Here is a 21,713-nt window from a genome sequence, read left to right on the forward strand (position 1 = left end):
GCATTTAAACAGAATTGTGTTTAATTGTGATTCCAGAAATGAAATCAGAATTACACACACACACACACACACACACACATGCACACACACCCTTCCCTAAAGGAATGACAAATGTCAATGTTCCTTGGGCTAAAAGTCTAATAACTCAAACCACACGTCCCCAATTCTTACACTTTTCATATTCCTTCAGAATATTTACTCTTGCCCATGCTTGTGTTGAAATAATTGACCCTAGTAGGCATATATCCCATTCATCACTCCGTATATCTCCTTCCCAGTATCATTTGCTCTTTCCAGGTTCCAAAATATAGGCAGTTTTTCAAATGAGCAAAGGGAAAATAAGAGAGAAACAAACCAAGAAACAGACTCTTAACTGCAGAGAACAAGCTGATGGTGACCAGAGGGGAGGTGGGTGAGAGGATAGGGGAATACATGATGGGGATTAAAGGAGGACACTTGTTATGAGGAGCACTGGGTGATGTATGCAAGTGCTGAATCACTATATTGTACACCTGAAACTAATATAACACTGTATATTGACTATACTGAAATTAAAATAAAATAAAATATAATATAAATTATTTTTTTAAAAAGCAAACAATAAAAAAAAACAATATGTAGACAGTTTTCTAAATTTCTATTCATAAGTGTAATTTCTCTTTTTTCTCAATTATTTTTCCTGTAGAATCTAAGAACTTTGGTTAGAGACACTGAGAGTGGAAGTGGGGGCAGGAGAGAGATCATGAGGGGAGCCCATACTGTGTTGTGGTGTGTGTACTAACCACCCAAAACACAGGCATACACACACACACACACACACACACACCCTGCGTGTATGTGTACATGTATGTATGTGTTAATTTGTTTCAACGAGCATTAACTGTGTCAAACAGTGTTAAGATATCTAATATTCTAAGATATATAGGACAAAATTCCTCTTGTTAATGAACTTCCAATGAAATAGTGTTGAGAGCCCCACAGAGAGATAATAAGAATATAATACACTAAGATTGAAGTATATACCCAAGGGTCAAAATTACCGACGGAAGTCAGGAATACCAGTCAGGATCGTGAGAAAATTGAAACTGGAAGAGGCTAAACACAATGATGCCACCCACTAAAACCCTGTCTTGTGGAGGGGCCTTGACCAACTTGTCCTGTCAGAAGATAGGCTGATCCTTTGGGGGAACTGGGGACCTCAGATTGTGCAAACTGATTCCTTGAAATGTTGAAATAGCCTCTCTCTCTTTTAATGCTAAGCAACCATGTAAATTCCCTACAAAGATTAGCAGGTTTTCAGTGGAGGCTCATGATGTAACAAATTGCTCTTAATCTGCTTTCTATAAATATCCATAGAAATGAATTTAAAATACTCTTCGGTTTATCTCTAAAGTAATGGTATACATTATACATGCATATAAAGCATTTATAAGTAAGATATTTTTCTGGTACTGTAAAAAATACATGTATTTAAGCAATGGCTATGTTCCAAATATTCTGAATTTTGAGCACTAGAAATTTCTAATATTGAAAAACTTGTGTTATTCTAAGGGCAACTTATTGCTTTGTATGGATTATTATATATCATGTTTTATTAGTAATATTTAGAAGAATTATAGGCATACATGCATGTACCTAGAGTTCAAATAGAAAATACTGAGGGGGGAACCAGATGCAAGTGCCAACTCCCTGCCATTAGGCTCCCCAGACATCCCTGTCTTTCTCTTCATCTGGTGCAACAGCATTTCTGTGGCCTCCAGCTGTGGTCAGAATAGTGTTCATCTCATGCTATTCCCTAGTGTCCCAAAGGTGTTTAATTTTCAAGTCATAGTTGACACAGAGGAATAGAAATTCAGCAAATGAAAGAGTAACTTGAGATAAGAAACTAAAGGTGACTACATGGATATTATCTTTGCTTTAGGGGAAACATATTTTCCAGTGTAATCATTGAACCATCTCGTGTCATCTTCTAATCCTGGGAGACCAATGCTAAATAGATGAGGAAGTCTATTTATCCTAGGATACGGGATTTTAAATAAAACAATCCTGTGTTTTTTTGTTTTTTTTTTTTTGTTTTTAAGCCATGGAGCTACATGGCAAGGGTTTTTAATCCTTGTTTAAATTTAATTATATGCTTGTTTAAGATCTTAATTAACAAAAATTCGTTTTAGGTTACCTGCAATGAATATAGAGATACAACACCACAGGAAGTATCTGGAAGTCTTTTACAACTTCTGAAAAACCATTAATGGATTTTATGTGCAAACGTGTTCCTATTGCCAAAAAAATTTTTTTCATGTGATGAATAACAGCCTATCTATATGAATAGAAGCTAGAAATTCCTCTATAAAGCAAAATTAAAAAGGAATTCCTAAAATAGAATCAACATCATACTGGCTGTTGAAAAATCAGTTCTGTATCTATAGCAATTGATAGAGGAAAGAATGTTAGATAATAAAAATTTTCTGTACCTTCATGAGGACATTCATACCACTAGCTTGTCATATTATTAGACTGTTCCCAGAGTTCAGTACGGGAACATGTCTGTAAAGTAAAATATTATCAAAAGTACATGCATCCCATTACATTAAACTGACTCAGGAAAAAAAATATATATATTTTTTAATTTTCTCAGAGATCTAGGCTGTTAGTATAATGGAAGCAACAGGTGAGGGGAAGAATTGTTGTCAGGTTCTTTTCATTCCAAAGCTGGGCTCTAGGACAAGTTCCCTTAACATAAGCTAGCACCCAGCCAAATAGGGCTATTCAGGACTAGAACACAGGTCTATTGAGGTTTCAGTCTTGAGGTTGCTTTTCCTCCTACATGAAAGGATAGAGTTGAATATGGAAGTTGCACTTACACTTTAAACTAAAATAATAGTAAGTTAAACATCTAGATATTAAAATAAAATAAGTGAAAATATTTTCTGCTCTAAGATATGTTCTAAAACCACTTTGTTAATTCAGCCATCCTTTTAAACGTCTGCTCTTCCTTTAGAAGCGCTGCAATATTCTACTCATTTGTTGATTGCTTGTGAGTCTGTGGAATGTTCCGTTTATTACCAAGTGTGATTAAACAGAAAGGTTAGAGATAAACAGAAAGGAGTTCAATAGAGTCTTGAAAACCAGCTTGGGCAAAGAGACTTTGAAGGATAAATAAATGACTCCATATAAAATTGAATCTTTAAATAGTGAATTAATAAATGTTTTTACATAAACTTCATGTTCTGCTATTTTTGAAAAATCAAAGAATGAAAAAGATTAGTTAAATAGCATTCAACAAATGATATTAAGGTTCCTGAAGGAATAGTATTTGCTGAGCTGCTGCTCCTAGTGCTACTATGATATTTAGATGTATAAACATATTGGCTTTTGTTGATTAAAATCTCTAATACCTTATAAGATGTGAGACTGAAGTATCCTATTTCTCAGGTTTCTATTGCCAAGTGTTAAGTCTGGAATTTTGGTAGAATTATATAAATTCTGTCATAAACTATTTAGATGAATCTGTTTTATTGGAAAAGTCCATTGAAAAAAAGCAATAATTGTTTCCCCCTTCCCCCCCAAAAAAGCAGTATATACTTATCTTTTTCAGGAGAGCTTCCTATTTGGCACTAAGGAATTATTCATGTATCCATTGGGTCTTTGGAAATAAGGCTGTGATCACCTAAAAGACCCGGCAATTATTGCCATATGTGAATGTGGTTTTTCTAATCGGGACATTTATCCCCTAGGATTTGGACTAATAGCTCTAGCCTTTTACTTCTCATTAACTGTCAGAAAAGCTATCAGACAGGGGAGACATTGGTCAGTGCCAACGTGGTACAGATTTGGACAAGTGGCTGAAAGTTAAAAAGATCAGTATCACCTTAGCAACAGTCTGTACTTATGGAGAAATAAGACTCAGGAAAACTAAAGAATTTCAGAGTCAGATTTATTTTGAAGCTCAGTAAAAGAAAGATCCTTCAAGAAGTGAGGACAAGATGTGGAGGGAAGTCAGCCAAGTTTCTAAGTGTTTTCTGGTGCATACAGCAGCCAAACAAATAAAAATAAAAAACTGCCAGTATTGGGGGTGGGAAGAATGAATCTGAATAAAGAAGCAAAGAGGCTTTGAGCTACAAATTGGAGGTAATCATTTCAATTACCTCTGAGGGGACCCATTCTGCGTTGGTCCTTCTACTAGTAAATATAAAGATTTCAAAGGAGGATAAAGGTATTAGTAGTGTGTAATAAGATGGGCTGGCATTTCAACAAGGAACCAAGGGCAAAACATTGCTCTGGTTTGTCTATCTTAATAAAAAGTTGTATGGATATAAGATATCTATGGAAATCTCCAGGGTCACAAAGAGATAGTTGGAAATACAAGATACAGTAGAGAACTGGCTGCACATCTGTCAGTAATGTATTTAGACAAGAGAGTGCTCTTTTGTGATGTATTTTTGTGAATCCTCTGGAAAAAATAAAATTTTAATTGAGAATGGTGTTGCAATCATATTTTAAGGAGAAACAAATGCTTAATACATCTCAAAAGAAGAAAATTAGGAAAAAGCAAATGTGGTTTAATATAGTTCAAATACACTGCAAAATCTGTTGATTCATGCCAGAGATTTTAGGAATGTTTGCTTGTGTACATTATGTATGTTTAATTATTTATATAAAGATGTTTTAATATTTGTTAATTTCTAATATGTACTTGAAACTTACTATGTTCTCATTTAATTCCTATAAAATCCTGGTAAGACTTTTTTACTCTCCCCATCTTATAGACACGGAGAAACTGATATGAAAAGACTTTGTAACTGGCTCAGTTACACAGGTAGTAAGTGACAGAGTCAAGGGGTGCCTGCATGGCTCAGTGGGTTAAGCCCCTGCCTTTGGCTCAGGTCATGATCTCAGGGTGCTGGGATCAGGCCCTGCATTGGGCTCTCTGCTCAGCAGGGAGCCTGCTTCCCTCTCTCTCTCTGCCTGTCTCTCTGCCTACTTGTGATCTCTCTCTCTCTGTGTCAAATAAATAAATAAAATCTTAAAAAAAAAAAAAAAGTGACAGAGTCAAGTTTTGAACCTAACCATCCAAAACTGTGTTCCCATAATTATAATATGCACACCAAACTGATAACTCCTATTGATTTTCCAGCATTGACATTGCATTTTAAATTGTTGGCTCAGTAGTCATGGTATATTTTTTTGCTCTGTTCATAAATGTTCTCCTTTTTTTGCTTTGGGATAAATAGTATATATTAGCAAAGTCAGGCAAATGTTGGAGTCCATGGAATGAAGGTTTTCTGCTTTTGAATCCAAGTATCTGGTTCATATGCAAATCAAATCAATATTCTCTTCTGAGAAGAAGAATCACCCAACTCAGTAAAGACACTGTTTTTTCTAATGTGTCTGTGACCTGGGAGCTTTCTTTACTAATGTTTCAGTGTAATCTTTTTATATTAAAAAAAATCCTATAGATTGTTTGATCATGTTGGCTTCTCTGGAAACCCATATTTTTTATAACGAATTTCATCTGTTGTCAATAAACAAAAACGTATATGACCAAGAAGACTTAAATTGGCATTTTCCTTAACTATTGGAAATAGTTAAGGAAAATGTTGGAATATTGGATTCAGTTTCTTTACAGTACAAATGTGATAAATGCCACACAGTTTAGTACAGCAAATGCATACTTGGCTGACTCAGTGCAATGTATCCAAACTTCAATGGTGTGTCCTTCCTTATATATTCACTCGCTCCCTAAATCAGACAACAGGAATAGCACCCAACAACTTGAACAAGAAGCTTAGGTGCCAGTTCTTCTGGTTTCTTCCACCCAGTGTTCTGCATCCATTCTCTCTCCAAGTTCTAGAAATATTATCTAGATAATATATCTCGAATACACTTCTTCCTAAGGTCATAGCTATTTATTTATGTCATAATATTTCTAATTTGGACTATTGTAGTAGTCTCTGTCTACTCCATTCTTGACTCCTTTTGATGCATCTGTGCCATAGGAGCAAGAATGATCTCTTTGAAATATAAATGATTATGGGTATCTCATGCATGAAACCTTTCAGCAACTTCCCACAACACTTACTATGTAAAAACAAACCCTTAATATAAACACAGCACTGCATGGCCTGGCTTGTCTGCATGCCTCCCCAGACTAATTTGAAGCTCTCTGTTTCAGCTATACTTTCTTTTTCTTTCACTTTCAAAACTCTCAAAAGTCTTTTTTTTTTTTAATTTTTAAAGTCCCATAACGTAAAAGAGCAACAACATTTGTTAACTATTTTAAAGTATATATTCATAAGGCTGTACAATCATCATCTCTCTCTGATTCCAAAATATTTTCAACACCTCAAAAGGAACCCTGTCCCACAAAGCAGTCCATCATCATTTTTTCTTCCCCTAGGCCCTCACAATCACTGAAAAGCAGATGCTTTTTGTCCCTATGGATTTACCTATTCAGGGATATATCATATCAGTGAAGTTATATAATATGTGCTCTTTCTGTCTGATTTCTTTTACTTAACAAAATGTTTCAGGGCTCATCTATATTGCAGTAGGTGTCTGTAGTTCATTCTTTTTTTTATGATTGAATAATATTCCATTGTAGATATGTGCCAAATTCTGTTTATCTATTCATCTGTTAATGGATATGGATTATTTCCACTTTTGGTTTATTGTGAGCAGTACTCCTAAAAACTCTCAAAACTCTTGCCTCAGGACTTTCACCCCAGAATGATCTGTTGTCCACTTTTTGCCTCTGTCTTTCACATATCACATAAATCTTGTAGTGTTTTGTATGTATCACAGAAAATGATAGTCCTCTTTTTCAAGGTTAGATGGTATACATATCATGATTATTGATATGTATACCATATCGATGGTATGATATGATATGTATACCATAGCAATGGTAGATAATTATACTACTCAATTGGAAATCCACCTACTCCCTTTTGTTCTGAACTAACTTAACATCTTCACTTAGGAAACAAACTTCCTTTAGGAAATACGCCTTGTGTTTTCTTTTATCCTGGGGATATTTGTTTAAACATAACTCAAGATTTTTTTCAAAAGAAATGTTTAGAAGAAATTTAGAGCTTTCTTTATTTCTAGCTTTTATGTACAATTTGTGATTACTATTAATCATATATATAATTACATATTATGTATATATTACACATACTATATCATGTATTTCTGCATTTAGCACCTAGTGGAACACATAAGTTTTTTTAAAAAATTATACACCTTCCTTCATTTTTTTTTTTCATTATGAAGCTTTATAATTGATTCATAGCATGAGCCTGATTCTTTAAAGGGAAATTTATTCTGAAATGTTTATGAGTGATTGAACCTAGTAAATGTGCATTGGAAATGTTATAATGGGACACTGCTATGAAGAGATGAATAAGGCTTTCATTCTTCTCTCAAAAGGTATTAGTTGCTTTTTATGAGCCAAGCATTCTAAGAGGCACCAAGGAATAAAGGGGGAGAAAAAGTCCATTAGGTGCTCATTATCTTATCTATCACACCACAGTAATATAAGAGGAGTTGAGTTTTAAAGAGTATAATGTTACTGATACATACATTTTGTGAAAGCTTGATTATATCTTCAGTATTTAGTTTATACGTAAGTCTCATAACTTTATTGCTTGACAAGATGTGTTAATTATCAACTGAGTTGAGCATACTTTGGAAGGAAGGATTACAGGTATTGGGGAGTTTCGTGTGGATTGTGCAGTGTGAAGACAGTCAGAATGGGTGCTGGACTGTGTTCTCGGGCAATTTCAGCTATTACTCAACATGAATGGAATTTTGTGTAGTCACAAAAATATATTCTGCGTTTTAGGTATAGCTTCCTACTATATATCATCAAATATGTTGAAAGTATTATGAAACCAAAAGTTCCTCAGAAGGAAAAGGATATGGATCCAGCTGTTATAAGTTATGTGCAGGCATTTTAGATATATGTTTTCCAGTCCTAATTAATAAAAAAATTGACTGGTTTCTAAATCTGTTGTTGCTTAGTTGGGTCTCCTATTCAATTGGAGTGACAAGTACAGATCAGCAGCTGTGTGGAAGGCCTGGCTTGACATTTTTTCTGAAGTGCCTCAAATCTACTCCAATATCTTGGGAAAAGTGCTATTTTTTCCACTCCTGTTGGTATCCTGAGCAGTCTGTTGGTATCCTGAGCAGTTACGCTTCAATATACACTTTGAAGAACTCCAAATACAATATTATATTTTGGTGAAAATCACCTATCCAGTTGTATGATAAAGTTGAATATTTTACTTCCCTAGGCTTCTTGAGAGTTCTAAATGTCCAGAAGACTAAAGCAATAAAGTGCAATTGCATTCACCCTTTTAGGTTTTGATTGGAACATATTTAAAGATATGGCTCCCCACCCCCCTACACAATAAGGTTCCTGGTGAGCTGGCACACTCCTCTGCAAAGACATCCAGCTCACAGATACTTTCTCAGAGTCTGCCAACAGTGAAGCATTCCCTCTTCTCAGTGACTAGAATTTTCCTCCATCAGAGCTATTCACCTGGCTAGATGGAGACCTGAGATATTGTAGAAGAAATCTATCCATGGTTACTCCAACAAAATGAAGGAAGCAATTTCTCCACATGCCCAGTAAGATCTGCCTACTATCTTTATAGTTACACCATATACATTTTTTTGCATTAATTTTAAGGTGCTAGATCACTGCCAGTCCACATCTGTGATCAGTCTAAATTTTACAAAATGAGAAGGCAGTCAGTACACACCACATAAATATCTGTGTCTAGGAATTCTCCAGACTTAGATTTCACTTCTGGTTACAACACTTAATAGAGGGATAAGCAGCCAATGCACTTAATATCATTAAGCCTCAATCATCTCTTCAAGGAAAAGTAGATAATACCTGTGCCAAATGATCATTATAAGTACAGAAGTGAAGTACAAGTGCAGCGCTAGACATGGAGGAGATTTGCAGGAAATGGTATATATTATATTACATGGAGGTGAGAACTCTTTTCTTCAAGTGGTTAGATATGGGGAAGGTGCTCCAAACAGGTAATGCAATCTACCTGGGTTTTTCTTTTTTTTTCCTCAAATTTTTCGTTAAATTCAAGTCGGTTAACATACTGTGTAATATTAGTTTCAGGTGTAGAGTTTAATGATTCATCTCTTATGTATCACACTGCCTGGGTTTTCAAAGCCTGCTGGAATAAGATGTGACTCAATGTCCCATCCCCTGAACAATCCCTCACTTCTCTAGCCTCAAGTGCAAGAACTAAGCACCTAAATTAGTAGGTTAGAAGAAGTTAAGTTAAATGCATTTCTAAAGTAAACCAACAAAATTCTAAATAATAATTCCAGAGGGTGGGTGGAATACATAACGACCTCTGTCTTAAAAGAAACTTGCAAAATCTACTCAGTGGTTTTAAATAGAAACACACACACACCTCTTTCTCCAACCTTCCTTCCCTCTCCCGTTTTCTTTCTCTCTCTGGCTCCCACAACCCCCTTCCCTTCGTTGTTCCCTTAGGGCAACCCTGTTGTTCCCTTAGGGCAACAACGCTAAGCACAGGTGACCAAATCTGAAATTATGTAAAATAACCAAAAAGAATGGACAAAAATGGCAGATGTCCTCTTTTGTTCTTCATCTTTATGTTCCAAATTTCTAATGTGTCCCAGTTTTTGTACTAGAGAAATGGTATATGTTTGCCAGCTCTAAGCAATGCAGTTTAATATTTCTTCTGTCATATTTTCTCATCTTTCTAGTATACCTTCACCCTTTAATCTTTTCTTCCTCTTCGATGAATTTAACTTAATTTAATCTTATCCTTTTTATTCAATGATCTGTCTCCCAAGTCAAATGTAAAGTTATGAATAATAAAGTCTAACTACGCAGGAACAAAAACGATTGCCTCTATATTTAGAAATTAACCTCTTTAAGGAATTTGAACCTGGTCTTTTTACTTTACTTCTTTTTTAAAATATTTATTTATTTATTAGAGAGAGAGAGCTTGAGCAGGGGAAGGGGCAGAGGAAGAGAAAGAATCCTATATAGACTTTTCACCCAGAGCCCAGCTTGCTCTCACCACACTGAGATCATGACCTGAATCAAAATCAAGAGTCAGACACTTAACGGACTCACCCACCCAGGTGTCCCACTCCTTTTTATTTTAATAACACCATTAAATACTATGATCTATTGCTGTGTCTTCTGCCCATGAGATTCTTTTCTATATTTTGAGAAATTTATTTCTACCTTAATTAAGGAGAGATATTTTGTATTTTTGACATATATATTAGAATAGACATATGTATGTGAAACCTCATAGTGACTTTTTTTCTTTGAAAACTTCATATTCTTATTCAAGGAGAAAAATAATTTTTTCTTGAATAGGATGGAAATAATTTTAAGTAAAATTAAAATATATAGATATTCTATTTGATACAGTTATGAACATTTATGTCTTCCCTAACAGTTTCAGAATACATGATTGGTTGAAATTTTTATGAAACACTTCTTTGACTAATCGTTTTGTTGATCTCATGGGCATCTATTTATGGACTTCTATTTTCTTTTTATGTTTCCTTTGTAAAGTTCATTCTTATCCATTTCGAGAATGAAATTTCAGCATATGTTGAGTAGAAATCCCCTTTTTATCTTGGGATAAAGATTTACCATAAACATATATATAGATGAAAAAAGAGACCTCAGAATTACAATAATTCATTTTCTCTATGTTATCTTACAAATGTTAGCCATGAAGGTATTCAAAGCCAATACTGGATACTTCTAATTACACACTTCTTGTTGGTAATATTTTGTGATCATAAAATGAATACTTAACGTATAAATGACACATTATAGGTTTCTTTTATTTATTTATTTTTAAGATTTTACTTATTTATTTGACAGACAACACAAGTAGGCAGAGAGGCAGGCAGAGGGTGAGGAAGAAACAGGCTCCCTGCTGAGCCCAGAGCCCGATGTGGGGCCCGATCCCAGGACCCTGAGATCATGATTTGAGCTGAAGGCAGCCGCTTAACCGACTGAGACACCCAGTGCCCTTATAGGTTTCTTTTAAATGCATCACTTTTTGACCACAATGTTATCAGTCATTTTAATAAATTTCACAAGATAAAAATGGGATAGAAGGCTGATAGGATCATAAGATGTGTTAAAATAAAAATTTGAAAGTTGCAAAGGTGTTTCTTCAGGATAAAAATAGACATTATTTTAAAATAAACTTATCTAGAAAGTAAAGCAAATCTAAAGGACTTCTGATAAAATATAATGATGTCACCAGTTTTTAAATTCTAGGTGGTGATCTTCTCTTTTGGAGAGTGGATAATTAACTGTGTAACTAAGATGGCAAATATTTTTGCACTGTCTCTTGCAGCATCCATAGAATTCTTTTTTCTTTTTTTTTTTCCTCTGAGTCTTCTGCCTTTTATAGGTTTTCTTTAAAATCCTGGTTTTTAGAAATTGTGCTATTTTCTGTTTAAATGTTCCCAAGTGAGGTATAGTTACTTGAGATCAGAAGTGTGAAATTCACATTAGTGGGGCTATTGACATTTGCAGTCAACTATAATTTTCCTCCATGTTGGATTTTTTAAAGAAGAGAGGAGAGGAAAAAGAAAATACCTAAAGCAGTATAATAGAAACAAGAACTAGTAAAAACCACAGTGAAAATGTGTGCGAGGGTGTGTGTGTGTGTGTTTGTGTGTGTGGTAAAGTAAGAGTAATTTCAATGTATAAATCTAAACCGCACATAGTATGCATAGTTTCTTACTTTCATGACCTGTACCTAAAGCTCAAATTACACCACACACACACACACACACACACACATAGTGTTCATTGATTGAAGTGTTGTGATATTTTTGTGTGTACGTGCTACAGCCTTTTCGCTTCTAAAACCCCTTTAGTTTTTGTTTGTCATTAGATAAGTGATAACATTAATAAGAAAATTAAAAACAGGGATACATGTTTATTATTTTATCCTGCTTTTTCCCCATAAAAATGGCATGAACATCTTTCTGTGTGAGACGTCAACTCCATCAGATAAATGTATGAACACATCATAATTTATTTGTGAAAATGTATGAATATGGGATAACTTAACCACCTTTCTAATTTGAGATATTCTTTCTAATTTGTCAATATCATAAATATATCTTTGCATATATAAATACACACAGGACCTAATTGGTTTTTGTGCATTTACATGCAATAGATCCTTTGGAGAACACATCTAAGGTTTTCATGATTTGTGTCTCAAACTCCTACTCTGGGTGATTACAAATCTATTATGGAACTTCTATTCTAAAATTAGTTTATAAACGTAAGTATTGGACTGGTGATCTCCCTGTGCTCTAGTTACAGTTCCAGTGCAGCCTGGAAAATGCTCATCTATAGTAATTCTTAAACCTAGAAGTGATTTACCTTCTCCAAAACCCCTTCCTAGGAATAGTTTTTTCTTAGACATTCCAGTGCTACTCTGGTCTACAGAAGACTTCTGGCACTATCCTGAAAGTCTTTTCTGGGCTCTCTCTCAGTATGCCTTGAGTATAGATTTGGGCTCTTTGCTTTTTACATTCACCATAATAAAACCCCATAAAAATGACTTTCTCTTTCATAATCATCCCTCCTTTTCCTCTCTTTTAGTATTTACCTATTTGTTATATACATAGTATTCCTATGAATTTGTAAACTTAGTTAATGGGTCTCATCTCTGGGCATTGATAATTAAGAAGAGAAAAGCTCAAATAAGTGCCACTCTGAGGATCCACAGTTCTCCCCTGAAAGTGGAAGACAACGGAAAAGGGGGCCAAATGCGACAATCTGCAGGATGGGGGCTGTTTTCATATTCTCTTTGTGGCCAGTGTGCATTGGACATATTTCAGGTCTACTGGCACCTGTCTTGCTAAATCTGATGGAACAACAACAAACACAATAAAGTCTTGTTACTAAGCTATCTTTGAGCAACACCAGATTGTGATTGATTCTGTTGTGTTTAATGGTGTGGTGGCATTTTGCCTTAGGCCTTTTTTATTGAACAGTGGAAGGAACAGAAGAAGGAAACACTTGATCACTTTGTAAATGCTGCACATTGCAGTCAGGGTTTAATGACTGAACGTAGCCACTTCCAGTGTATTGAAATCCTTCGGCCTTGCCTCAAAGCATTGTACCTCTATTCAAATGGCAAAGAATAGAGTTCCTGTAAGATTGTGGAGTGCAGCTCATTTTGGGAATAAACAGTTGCTTTGACCTTGTACCGGCAAATAGACCCTGTCAGGTCTGAAATTGCAAGGCCAGGAAATCATCTGTTTAGTCAGTGCTGGTTCTGGTCATTAGTTTGTGTTTATGGCTGGGAATTGATAATATAGCCCTGTGTCTATGGAGCTAAAGTCTGAATACTAAATGGGACCTATTTACCAACAGCTTTATTTTTTAATTTAAAGTTAATTCAAATTGAAATGAGCCTTTTAACCCTTAATTAGGACCATGTTTTCTCTTAAAAGTCAACCACATTAGTCAACTGGAGACAAAATTCACTTTGCAATTGAAAGGCTGTCTACTTTCTTTCAACAGTAGCCACCATGGTTTACTAAGTGCATTTGTTTTCCTTTCACTATGGTAACTTTACCCATTCTCTGTATCAGCGTAGCTCAAACCCATCAATTATGACTTGGAGGAAACTATGCTATGTGCTTTGGGAATAAGGCCAAGATTCTATCTTGAAGCCTTTTTATAATTATTATTCATTGTATACACAGTGCTCATAATACTCTCTATTTCATACTTTTTCTTTGTTATTTTCCAAAGCTGATAGTTGGATTTTTTTAACGCACTTATTGACCTGTAGTATTTAGTTCCTGTTTTATTGTTACCTCTTCATAAATATGGAATCAGCAGATTCCCAAAATATTTTTCATTCATTCACTACAAATTGGTATTATTTTGGGTTCCTTCTATTATTTTATTCACATTTTTTAGTGTTCTCAATAACAGATTAACATTTGGCAAGGACTTTATCATTTTTGTACTACTGTGGCCCAACTTGGATTCTTCAATAAGTTTTGGGGTTTGCTCAATAAGTGAGCAAGCATATTCTCACTAACTCAGTACTTAGAATAGAGCAACTAAAATCTAGATTAGTAAGGAAAGACAAAAACTCATGACAGACTAGAAGTCTGCCTCTAGTAGACAGAAGAAGAGAAATGTATTCTCTTTTAAACTTTATTTTCAATCTTGTGCCTATTTCCCTTGTCATTAAAAAAAGAAAAAATTGGGGTGCCTGGGTGGTTCAGTGGGTTAAACCTCTGCCTTCAGCTCAGGTCATGATCTCAGGGTCCTGGGATTGAGCCCCGCATTGGGCTCTCTGCTCAGCAGGGAGTCTGCTTCCCTCTCTGCCTGCCTCTCTGTCTACTTGTGATCTCTGTCTATCAAATAAATAAAATTTCAAAAAAAAAACCAGGAAAAATTTTTTCTTACATTTTACAAAATTAAAGAGAATATCATATTTTAATTTTTGTTCATTCCCTTAAGATTTTCAAAACTTTAAACATCCTACTCCATCTGAACCGTACATAAGATCAAATATGGTTTTATTATGTTATTTGTTAATATGAAACTATGAAAAAGGGAATTATTTGTTTGGTGGTCAATTTATTTTTCAACCCATTCAATCATGAAATCAACATGTCCTTTGAATACATACCACTTTGATACAGAAAAACACTGAAAAGAGTAAAAATCTGTCATTTCTTTTTCAAGAATATTTCTTTTAAGTCAGAAGAGTATCTCTTTTCTTTGTCTTGTTGCTCTATGTGATTTTGTAATTTCAGTGGCAAATTTTAATCCTTAAAGCAGTGAGGAAAGTGAAGCACTTCAATCTACTTATTACAACCTAGAAAGTTCTAGGAATCCTACAAATCTTGGTACACAAAGTATTAACCTTTTAAAGTGTTAATGTGAAGAGTTTTTAGAGATAAGTTAGTCAATGCCCATCACTTGACAAATGAAAAAATAGAAGTGTAGGGACTAAAATTGGGTTCAAGTTACTCATTCACTTCAAAATGTATCTTATCAAGTGATAGGTGCTGAACAATGTGCTAAACACTCTGCATACAAAATGAATAGGAAATAAGTCTTATCTCTATATCTCTCAGGGTCTAACATGAGAACATACTGTAATTACTACAAATGGAACTTGAGACTTACTGATAGAAAAGGAAATCACTATCCCAAGGACATAATTAGAATTTGTATACTCTTGGCCAGTGCCTTTGGGATAATACCCATTTACCAGAAAAGATTAGATTCTAACCTGAATTTTCTCTTCCTAGTCTAGTGCTCTTCCTGTAAGATACTGAAAACAACTTGAAGTCTTGGGATTAAAAGAAGAGAAATGAAAGAATTTCTTGATGAAAATGACATTAAAATGTCATATTGAAAATGATCTTAGCACTCACATTTTCAAGCAAGGAGATCCATTTCTTAAACAGCCATGCCATATGGATTTGATCTTTTTAAAGCTAGGATTGCAGCTTTTATCACTGTAAGACTGGACACAATAAAGTGTCTAGGTCATTTTGGAGTTTAATACATATTTGTCTGAGGAAAATGAATTTTAAAAATCCAAATGTTGTATAAACAACTCTCATTACTTAGTAAATCTATACTGATATCTAGTAGGGTTTGAGGAAGTGACACCTCTGACTTTTAATGATTTTTAATTTAGACTCATGGCTCACCTTACTTAGATTCATCAACACAAAATCAAAGATAAGAGCTCCTGCCACATTTAACTACTTCAAAAATCTTCATTAAAGCAGGGGAATAAAACATTTCTGGGACCACAAAAACTAGGGTGGTAATTTGTCTCCACTCAAATGATATGAAACTTTGTAATTACTCTGGTTTTACTACCCTGGGATTGAAATCTGTGAGTAATTTAACCAGTGTTTGAGAATAACATATATACCAGGTTACCTGAGGAAATCTGTAAATCAAAATTCTGTCATTCTGCCAGTAGTTTCGAATATGTATGTATCCACCTTAGTTGAATATTGCTTTAGTAGCTTGCCTGAACCACGGAAGGCCTTAACTATATAGCATATATTGTTTGTCTGCTTTGTTTTGTTTTGTTTTGTTTAATTTTAAAACTTAAAACTGGATAAATCTGAATTAGTATCCATTTTGTCCACTCTTTTTTCCGTGATGTTCTGTAGTAAGTTGACTAAGATTTCCCTTGAGCAATGAAAGGAAGAAAAACATTACTCTCTACTCCTTTACCTGATTTTTTTTTATGCTAAACCTTCTTAGTCCCTGAAATACTTCTTGAATGAAAGAAATGTGCTGATTATTTTATCACTAGTTTTGCATTCAAAGAGAAAGGAGGTGCTCTCAAATTACAATCATTGTTTTTATTACTATAAGCAAAATACTAAAACACAGGTATTTATGCTTCTTAGAGGTAAAGGTTCAAATTCTTCCAGGAGGAATTTTTTGAAAGTTGAAGACGGTATAATAGGTATATAGGTATTTAAGCACAAATTGATTGACTGCAAGGAAGAGAGAGAAGAGAGATTATTTATTGATGGGAAAAATTTGAAAGTAAGTATGCTATATAAAGAATTTCTCCTTATGAATTTAAGGAGTGTTTCCTATCAGTATAATTTTATTAATGAATATAAATTATTCAGTCATATTCTCAAATTTATTGGACAATTTTAGTAGAAAATTTAAAGATCCTGCTTGTAGCAAAAAAGGAAAAAAAAAAAAAAAAACACCCACATACCGTGAGTTGTGCTATTCCTGAATTTAACAGCTCTGCCCTTCCAACAAAAAACATTTGCCCATCTCCCCATAACACTTATAGACATCAAATAGAAAATCCTAGAGAATCATGAGAAAACATTACCCTTTGTGATAAATTTTCTTACTAAGAGTAGATGACGAAAGACTTGCATTTGTTTAATTAAATAAGTTTTAAATGACTGTTCTTCAATGTCATAACAACAGCTTAGAATTAGTAGGAAAATAATTCATGGTTCTAGAGAGTTATTTGTTTTCAGTAGGTGATTTATATAAAATTAACAGCGGGAAAAATCTCTTTTTTTGGATTATGCCATTGAATTCTTCATTATCTTGGGGCATGCTACTTTTTCTGTTTGTCCATTCTATAAAATGAACAGATTCATATCTGCCCCAATGATTTCAATACGATTGTTGAGAGATTCAATTGAGATGGTACCTATGAAAGTTTTTCAGAAAGAGTAAAGAAGTCTACACAATTTAGGGTGTTGCTATTGAATCTATTATTGGACTCTATATGGTTGTAATTTCATAAATATTAACAAATTGGAGAAGTAGAGCCGATCACCTGACTACCACCGGAAGAGGCAGAGTAGGGGCTGTCCCAGTTGTGTGTCACCTGAAGTCCCGGACTTCTGGGTCCTCAGACGGACTATACACAGACTGGCCAAAGTGATTTATTAGGATCTTTTTAGCTCCATTAGCTTGTAATTCTACTTAGTACCTCTCAACTGCATTCTCTGCTTGTCTCCCGTCCTTTAGAAATACTTTCCGCTGTAGAGATGAAGAATTTGCCCATGGCGACTTAAACAAATAGGGTGTTATGTTTCTGACATTATAAGAAATCCTGAGAGAGGTTCTAGTTAAATCTGGTGCAGGTTATACATCTAATTTTCTTGGCCTTTAACTTATTGTCACATGTAAACCATTATGCAGAGAATCAATGCTGGAATAATGTAGGTAGAGTAGCTTCTGTTACATTTGGACCATCTCCTTGGGGGCGGGAATATTTCAAAGACTTTCATCAGACTTCTGTTTGCATCTTTTTGCCCATCTTTTAGCCATCACTTGGGCCATCCATAACTATTTGCAACCATATCTGTGTAAAGGAGTACTCAGCAGACTGCAATTCTGAACAAAATCAAAATTCTATCCGCAAGCTGAAAGCAGGGTTAGGTGTTTACTATGTGACCAACAGTAACCATCATGTTCCTCTACTTAACAGTTTCTCTTTTCCTGTTCGTATTTGTGTATTTAATTATGCTACTTACAGGCCAGCTTTTACTATATTTTCCAATCTTTCTCAAATGAGATTCCTTCTGTGTAGCTCCTTCCAGCAGCTCAGTCAAAATGGAATGCTTGCTCCTTGTGGCCTATGTTAAATGTCTGTTGCCTGCTTTTTATTGCAAGGCCCTTTTAAGACAGACAGAATTAGGGGCATTTGTATCTTCAAGGCTAACAGAAAGCCTGAACAAGAGTAAATAAATGATTGCCAAGGATTTGTTAAACTGAATGTGCGTGTGTCTACCTACCTTTTACTAGTATTGTATCTAAGGTTATCGAATCAGATTTAGAGAAAATCAAGTTACTAGTTTGAATCACATTCTTAACTTCTAGGTTGATTTACTCTAGCTACTTTGAAGTTATTATTAGAAGTCCTATGTTGTAGCTAAGAAGTGATTATATGACTGTCTTGTCTTTTCCTTAAATATCCCAAAGTATAGCCATTTATAATATTAACAAAAAGTGATTGAGTGTTTAGTGAATACCTTTATGCTAAATGTTGTAGAAGCCATAAAAACCTCTAATAAAAACATGCAGATAAGCTTACCAGCAACCAAAAAACAAAGTAGACGCCAACACTGCAACTCTATCTTTTAAAGACTCAGTATTGCCCTCTTGCAAATTTAAAGGCGCTCAATGAGCTAAACTGAAACCAGAAGTTAAGTGTTTATACTTTACATCATTTTCCCCTGAGGCAATATGACATGAGATATGAGTGGTGGTTTCTAACCTGTGCTCAAGAACAATGTTCAAAAGTTTATAATCCTAATCCGTGTTTGGTTAGGGCAATAGAATTTATCTGTGTGGCTCTCAATGTGGCACCAAAATTTGTTTGATTTAAGTAATCCGAATGCAGCCATTCTTGACAGAAACTAGAAAACAGCAAGACTAGATTAATGAATGCTGTCATCTTTAGTTATTGTAATCATGGGTCTTAACATTAGATTTCCCTTGGCAGTGTATTTTTTAAGAAACATTCAGTAGGAAGACCCACTGTTATGGATATAATGTGTTACCTTTCAAAATGCATTTAAGGATTATGAAAGTTAACATTTGTCCACACAGGTTTACTTGCATGCAAATAACCTATTATTCACAATATGAAGTTGATGTAGGAAAATTCCGAGATTCAGTGATAAAGGCAATCTATAGAGTATATTCTCTATGTAAGTGTTTAAGTCATCAAAGCTCAATGTAGCATCGACATTGAGTTTTAGAGATTTAAGAAATCATTAACTTCCAAAGATAATCTGGAGGAAATTTAAAAAATTTAGAGCCTGAATTGAATCCTCAAAACAATGTCAGGAGACTTCTTGCAGGATTTTCACAGTGATTTCAGTTCCCAATTTAATTCTCGTATTGGATCACATGAAACATTACAGCATTTTGAATTTAATATACAGATCAAGCAAAATTAATATAGTAAAGGCATATTTCTGTTAAAGCAGTAAATATATGAAGAATGTTAAATGGGCAGCTGAAATCAATACTTCATCACGAGTTAATTGGACTTAAAGAAATGTCATTCAGAGATGTCTAGAAAAAAAGATGACACTCTTACTTATAAAGCTTTACTCTGGGCACCTGGGTGGCTCAGTTGGTTAAACCGCTGCCTTTGGCTCTGGTCATGATCCCGGAGTCCCACATCCGGCTATCAGCTGTGTGGGGAGTCTGCTTCTCCCTCTGACCTTTTCCCCTCTCATGCTCTCTTTTACTCTCTCTCCCTCTCTGTCAAATAAATAAAATCTTTTTTAATTAATAAAAAAAAAAAAAGCTTTAATTTTGGAGAACCTGGGTAGTTCGGTTGGTTAAGCAGCCCACTCTTAACTTCAGCTCAGGTCATGATCTTGGTGTCTCTCACTAAAATAAATAAATATATTTTTTAAATATTTTATTTATTTGAGAGAGAACAGGAGCACAAGGAGGGCAAAAGGGGAGGAGCAGAGGGGAAAGAGGACTCCCCGCTGAGCAGAGTAGGGAGCCCTTCCTGGCTCCATTCCAGGACCCCAGGATCATGACTTGAACCAAAGACAGATGCTTAATGAACTGAGCCACCCAGGTGCCCCTAAAATAAATAAATCTTAATAAAAAAAAAAAAAACCTTTAATCTAGTAACAATTCACAAGTAGATCAGTTTAAATAGAAATTATACCTCCCATGTATTTGAGATATAGACAAGGAACTATACTGAAATAGAAATTACACCTCACTATGTTTTTGAGATTCAAACAAGGAAATACATTAAAATCTCAGTTTAAGCCATTGCTATAGAAGTTAAGGAACAACACTGTCAAGGCAGAAAAAAAAAACAACACAGCTCCTGGGATCCACGCATCAAGAATCTTAAAATAATGAAGCCACGATTTCTTCCTTCAGTTGCTTACAATTGTGGAGATGGAGTTGTACACACAGAAACCCATAAAAACCGAGCGAGTATGTAGTGCAGGGCTAACTGCAGTACAGAAAGTGTACACATTGCATCATGTTTTAAAAGGGGATGGCTACATGATGACATGGCTTTGCTGTATTTTCTCCACAAATAGTTCAATGCCAAGGAAAGCTGTGAAAACATGAGCTGGAAATTTCCTCACACTCTGGTGCCAAAATAATCTAAATCTTTGGGGTTTTTTTCCCCTTAACATTTGGTGTAAATTCAAATGTATATGTGGAGAAACGACACTGGGCCACATTATTTGCTTCTGTAAGTTCTGGGGGGGTGGGGTGGGGTGGATTTTTATTCATAATGAATGCATACCCTAACATTCTGAAATCTGTTTTACATATTTTCAAAAATACATTTTCAAAATTATCTCAGAATTTTAAAGAGCCGTTTTGTTTGTAGCTTGCCGACCAGGTTTCTACAAGGCTGCGGATGGTAATATGAAATGTGCCAAGTGCCCACCCCACAGTTCTACTCACGAAGATGGTTCAGTGAACTGCAGGTGTGAGAATAATTACTTCCGAGCAGACAAAGACCCTCCATCCATGGCTTGTACCCGTGAGTAGTTTTGCTGCAACCCATGCCTCCATGTTTGTTTATTTTTATTTTTAATTCTTGTTATTACGCTTTTTTATTTTTTTATGTTTATTTTTTTTTAAGCATTTGGCCCATTTCCTTCCGTTATCCATGTGCAAGTTGAAAGCTTTCTCTGCTTCACTCTCCATGCTTGGCTCACCACAAATGCAACATTTATCACGCAAAACGAATTAGTTTTTAAAGCACTTCCTGCAACAGGACCCCCAGAAAGAAGGAGAATTTTCTTTATCTTGGTTTAGATCTTGTATTACATTTGACAGAAAAGGGGAGGTTATAGTCATGGGATTTGTGTTTTTACATTTCTATTCCCTCTTGTTATGTGTTGGTCATAGGTCGTAGGGAAAAAGGACTAAGATTTATAAAACTAATAGTAAAGTTTTCATAACTATTCACGAGGGCATTGAATTTAGTAGTAAATTCCCTTGTTGGACTATGTGAATGCATCTTCAACTTGAATCAAAACTCCCCCGTTCATGGCTTAGGGAGGACAGTGCTCTTGAATCCATGTGTCTATAATCTCATGGATCCTCTAAGGACGAATTAAAAGTATATAATAGAGACAAGACGGTTATT

General features: G+C 34.9%; 1 protein-coding gene across 3 annotated transcripts in view; it reads left to right on the forward strand.

Moving 5' to 3' along the window:
* EPHA3 (EPH receptor A3) overlaps positions 1–21,713 on the forward strand; it is a 354,910-nt gene that overhangs the window by 207,246 nt on the left and 125,951 nt on the right. For all 3 annotated transcript variants that reach the window (XM_032882231.1, XM_032882232.1, XM_032882233.1), the window contains exon 4: positions 20,946–21,101. In XM_032882231.1, the coding sequence (XP_032738122.1) occupies positions 20,946–21,101 (156 nt within the window). The remainder of the gene's footprint in view (positions 1–20,945; positions 21,102–21,713) is intronic.

Source organism: Lontra canadensis, unplaced genomic scaffold (genome assembly GCF_010015895.1).
Source record: "Lontra canadensis isolate GAN:19392208 unplaced genomic scaffold, GSC_riverotter_1.0 scaffold80, whole genome shotgun sequence".
Taxonomy (NCBI): domain Eukaryota; kingdom Metazoa; phylum Chordata; class Mammalia; order Carnivora; family Mustelidae; genus Lontra; species Lontra canadensis.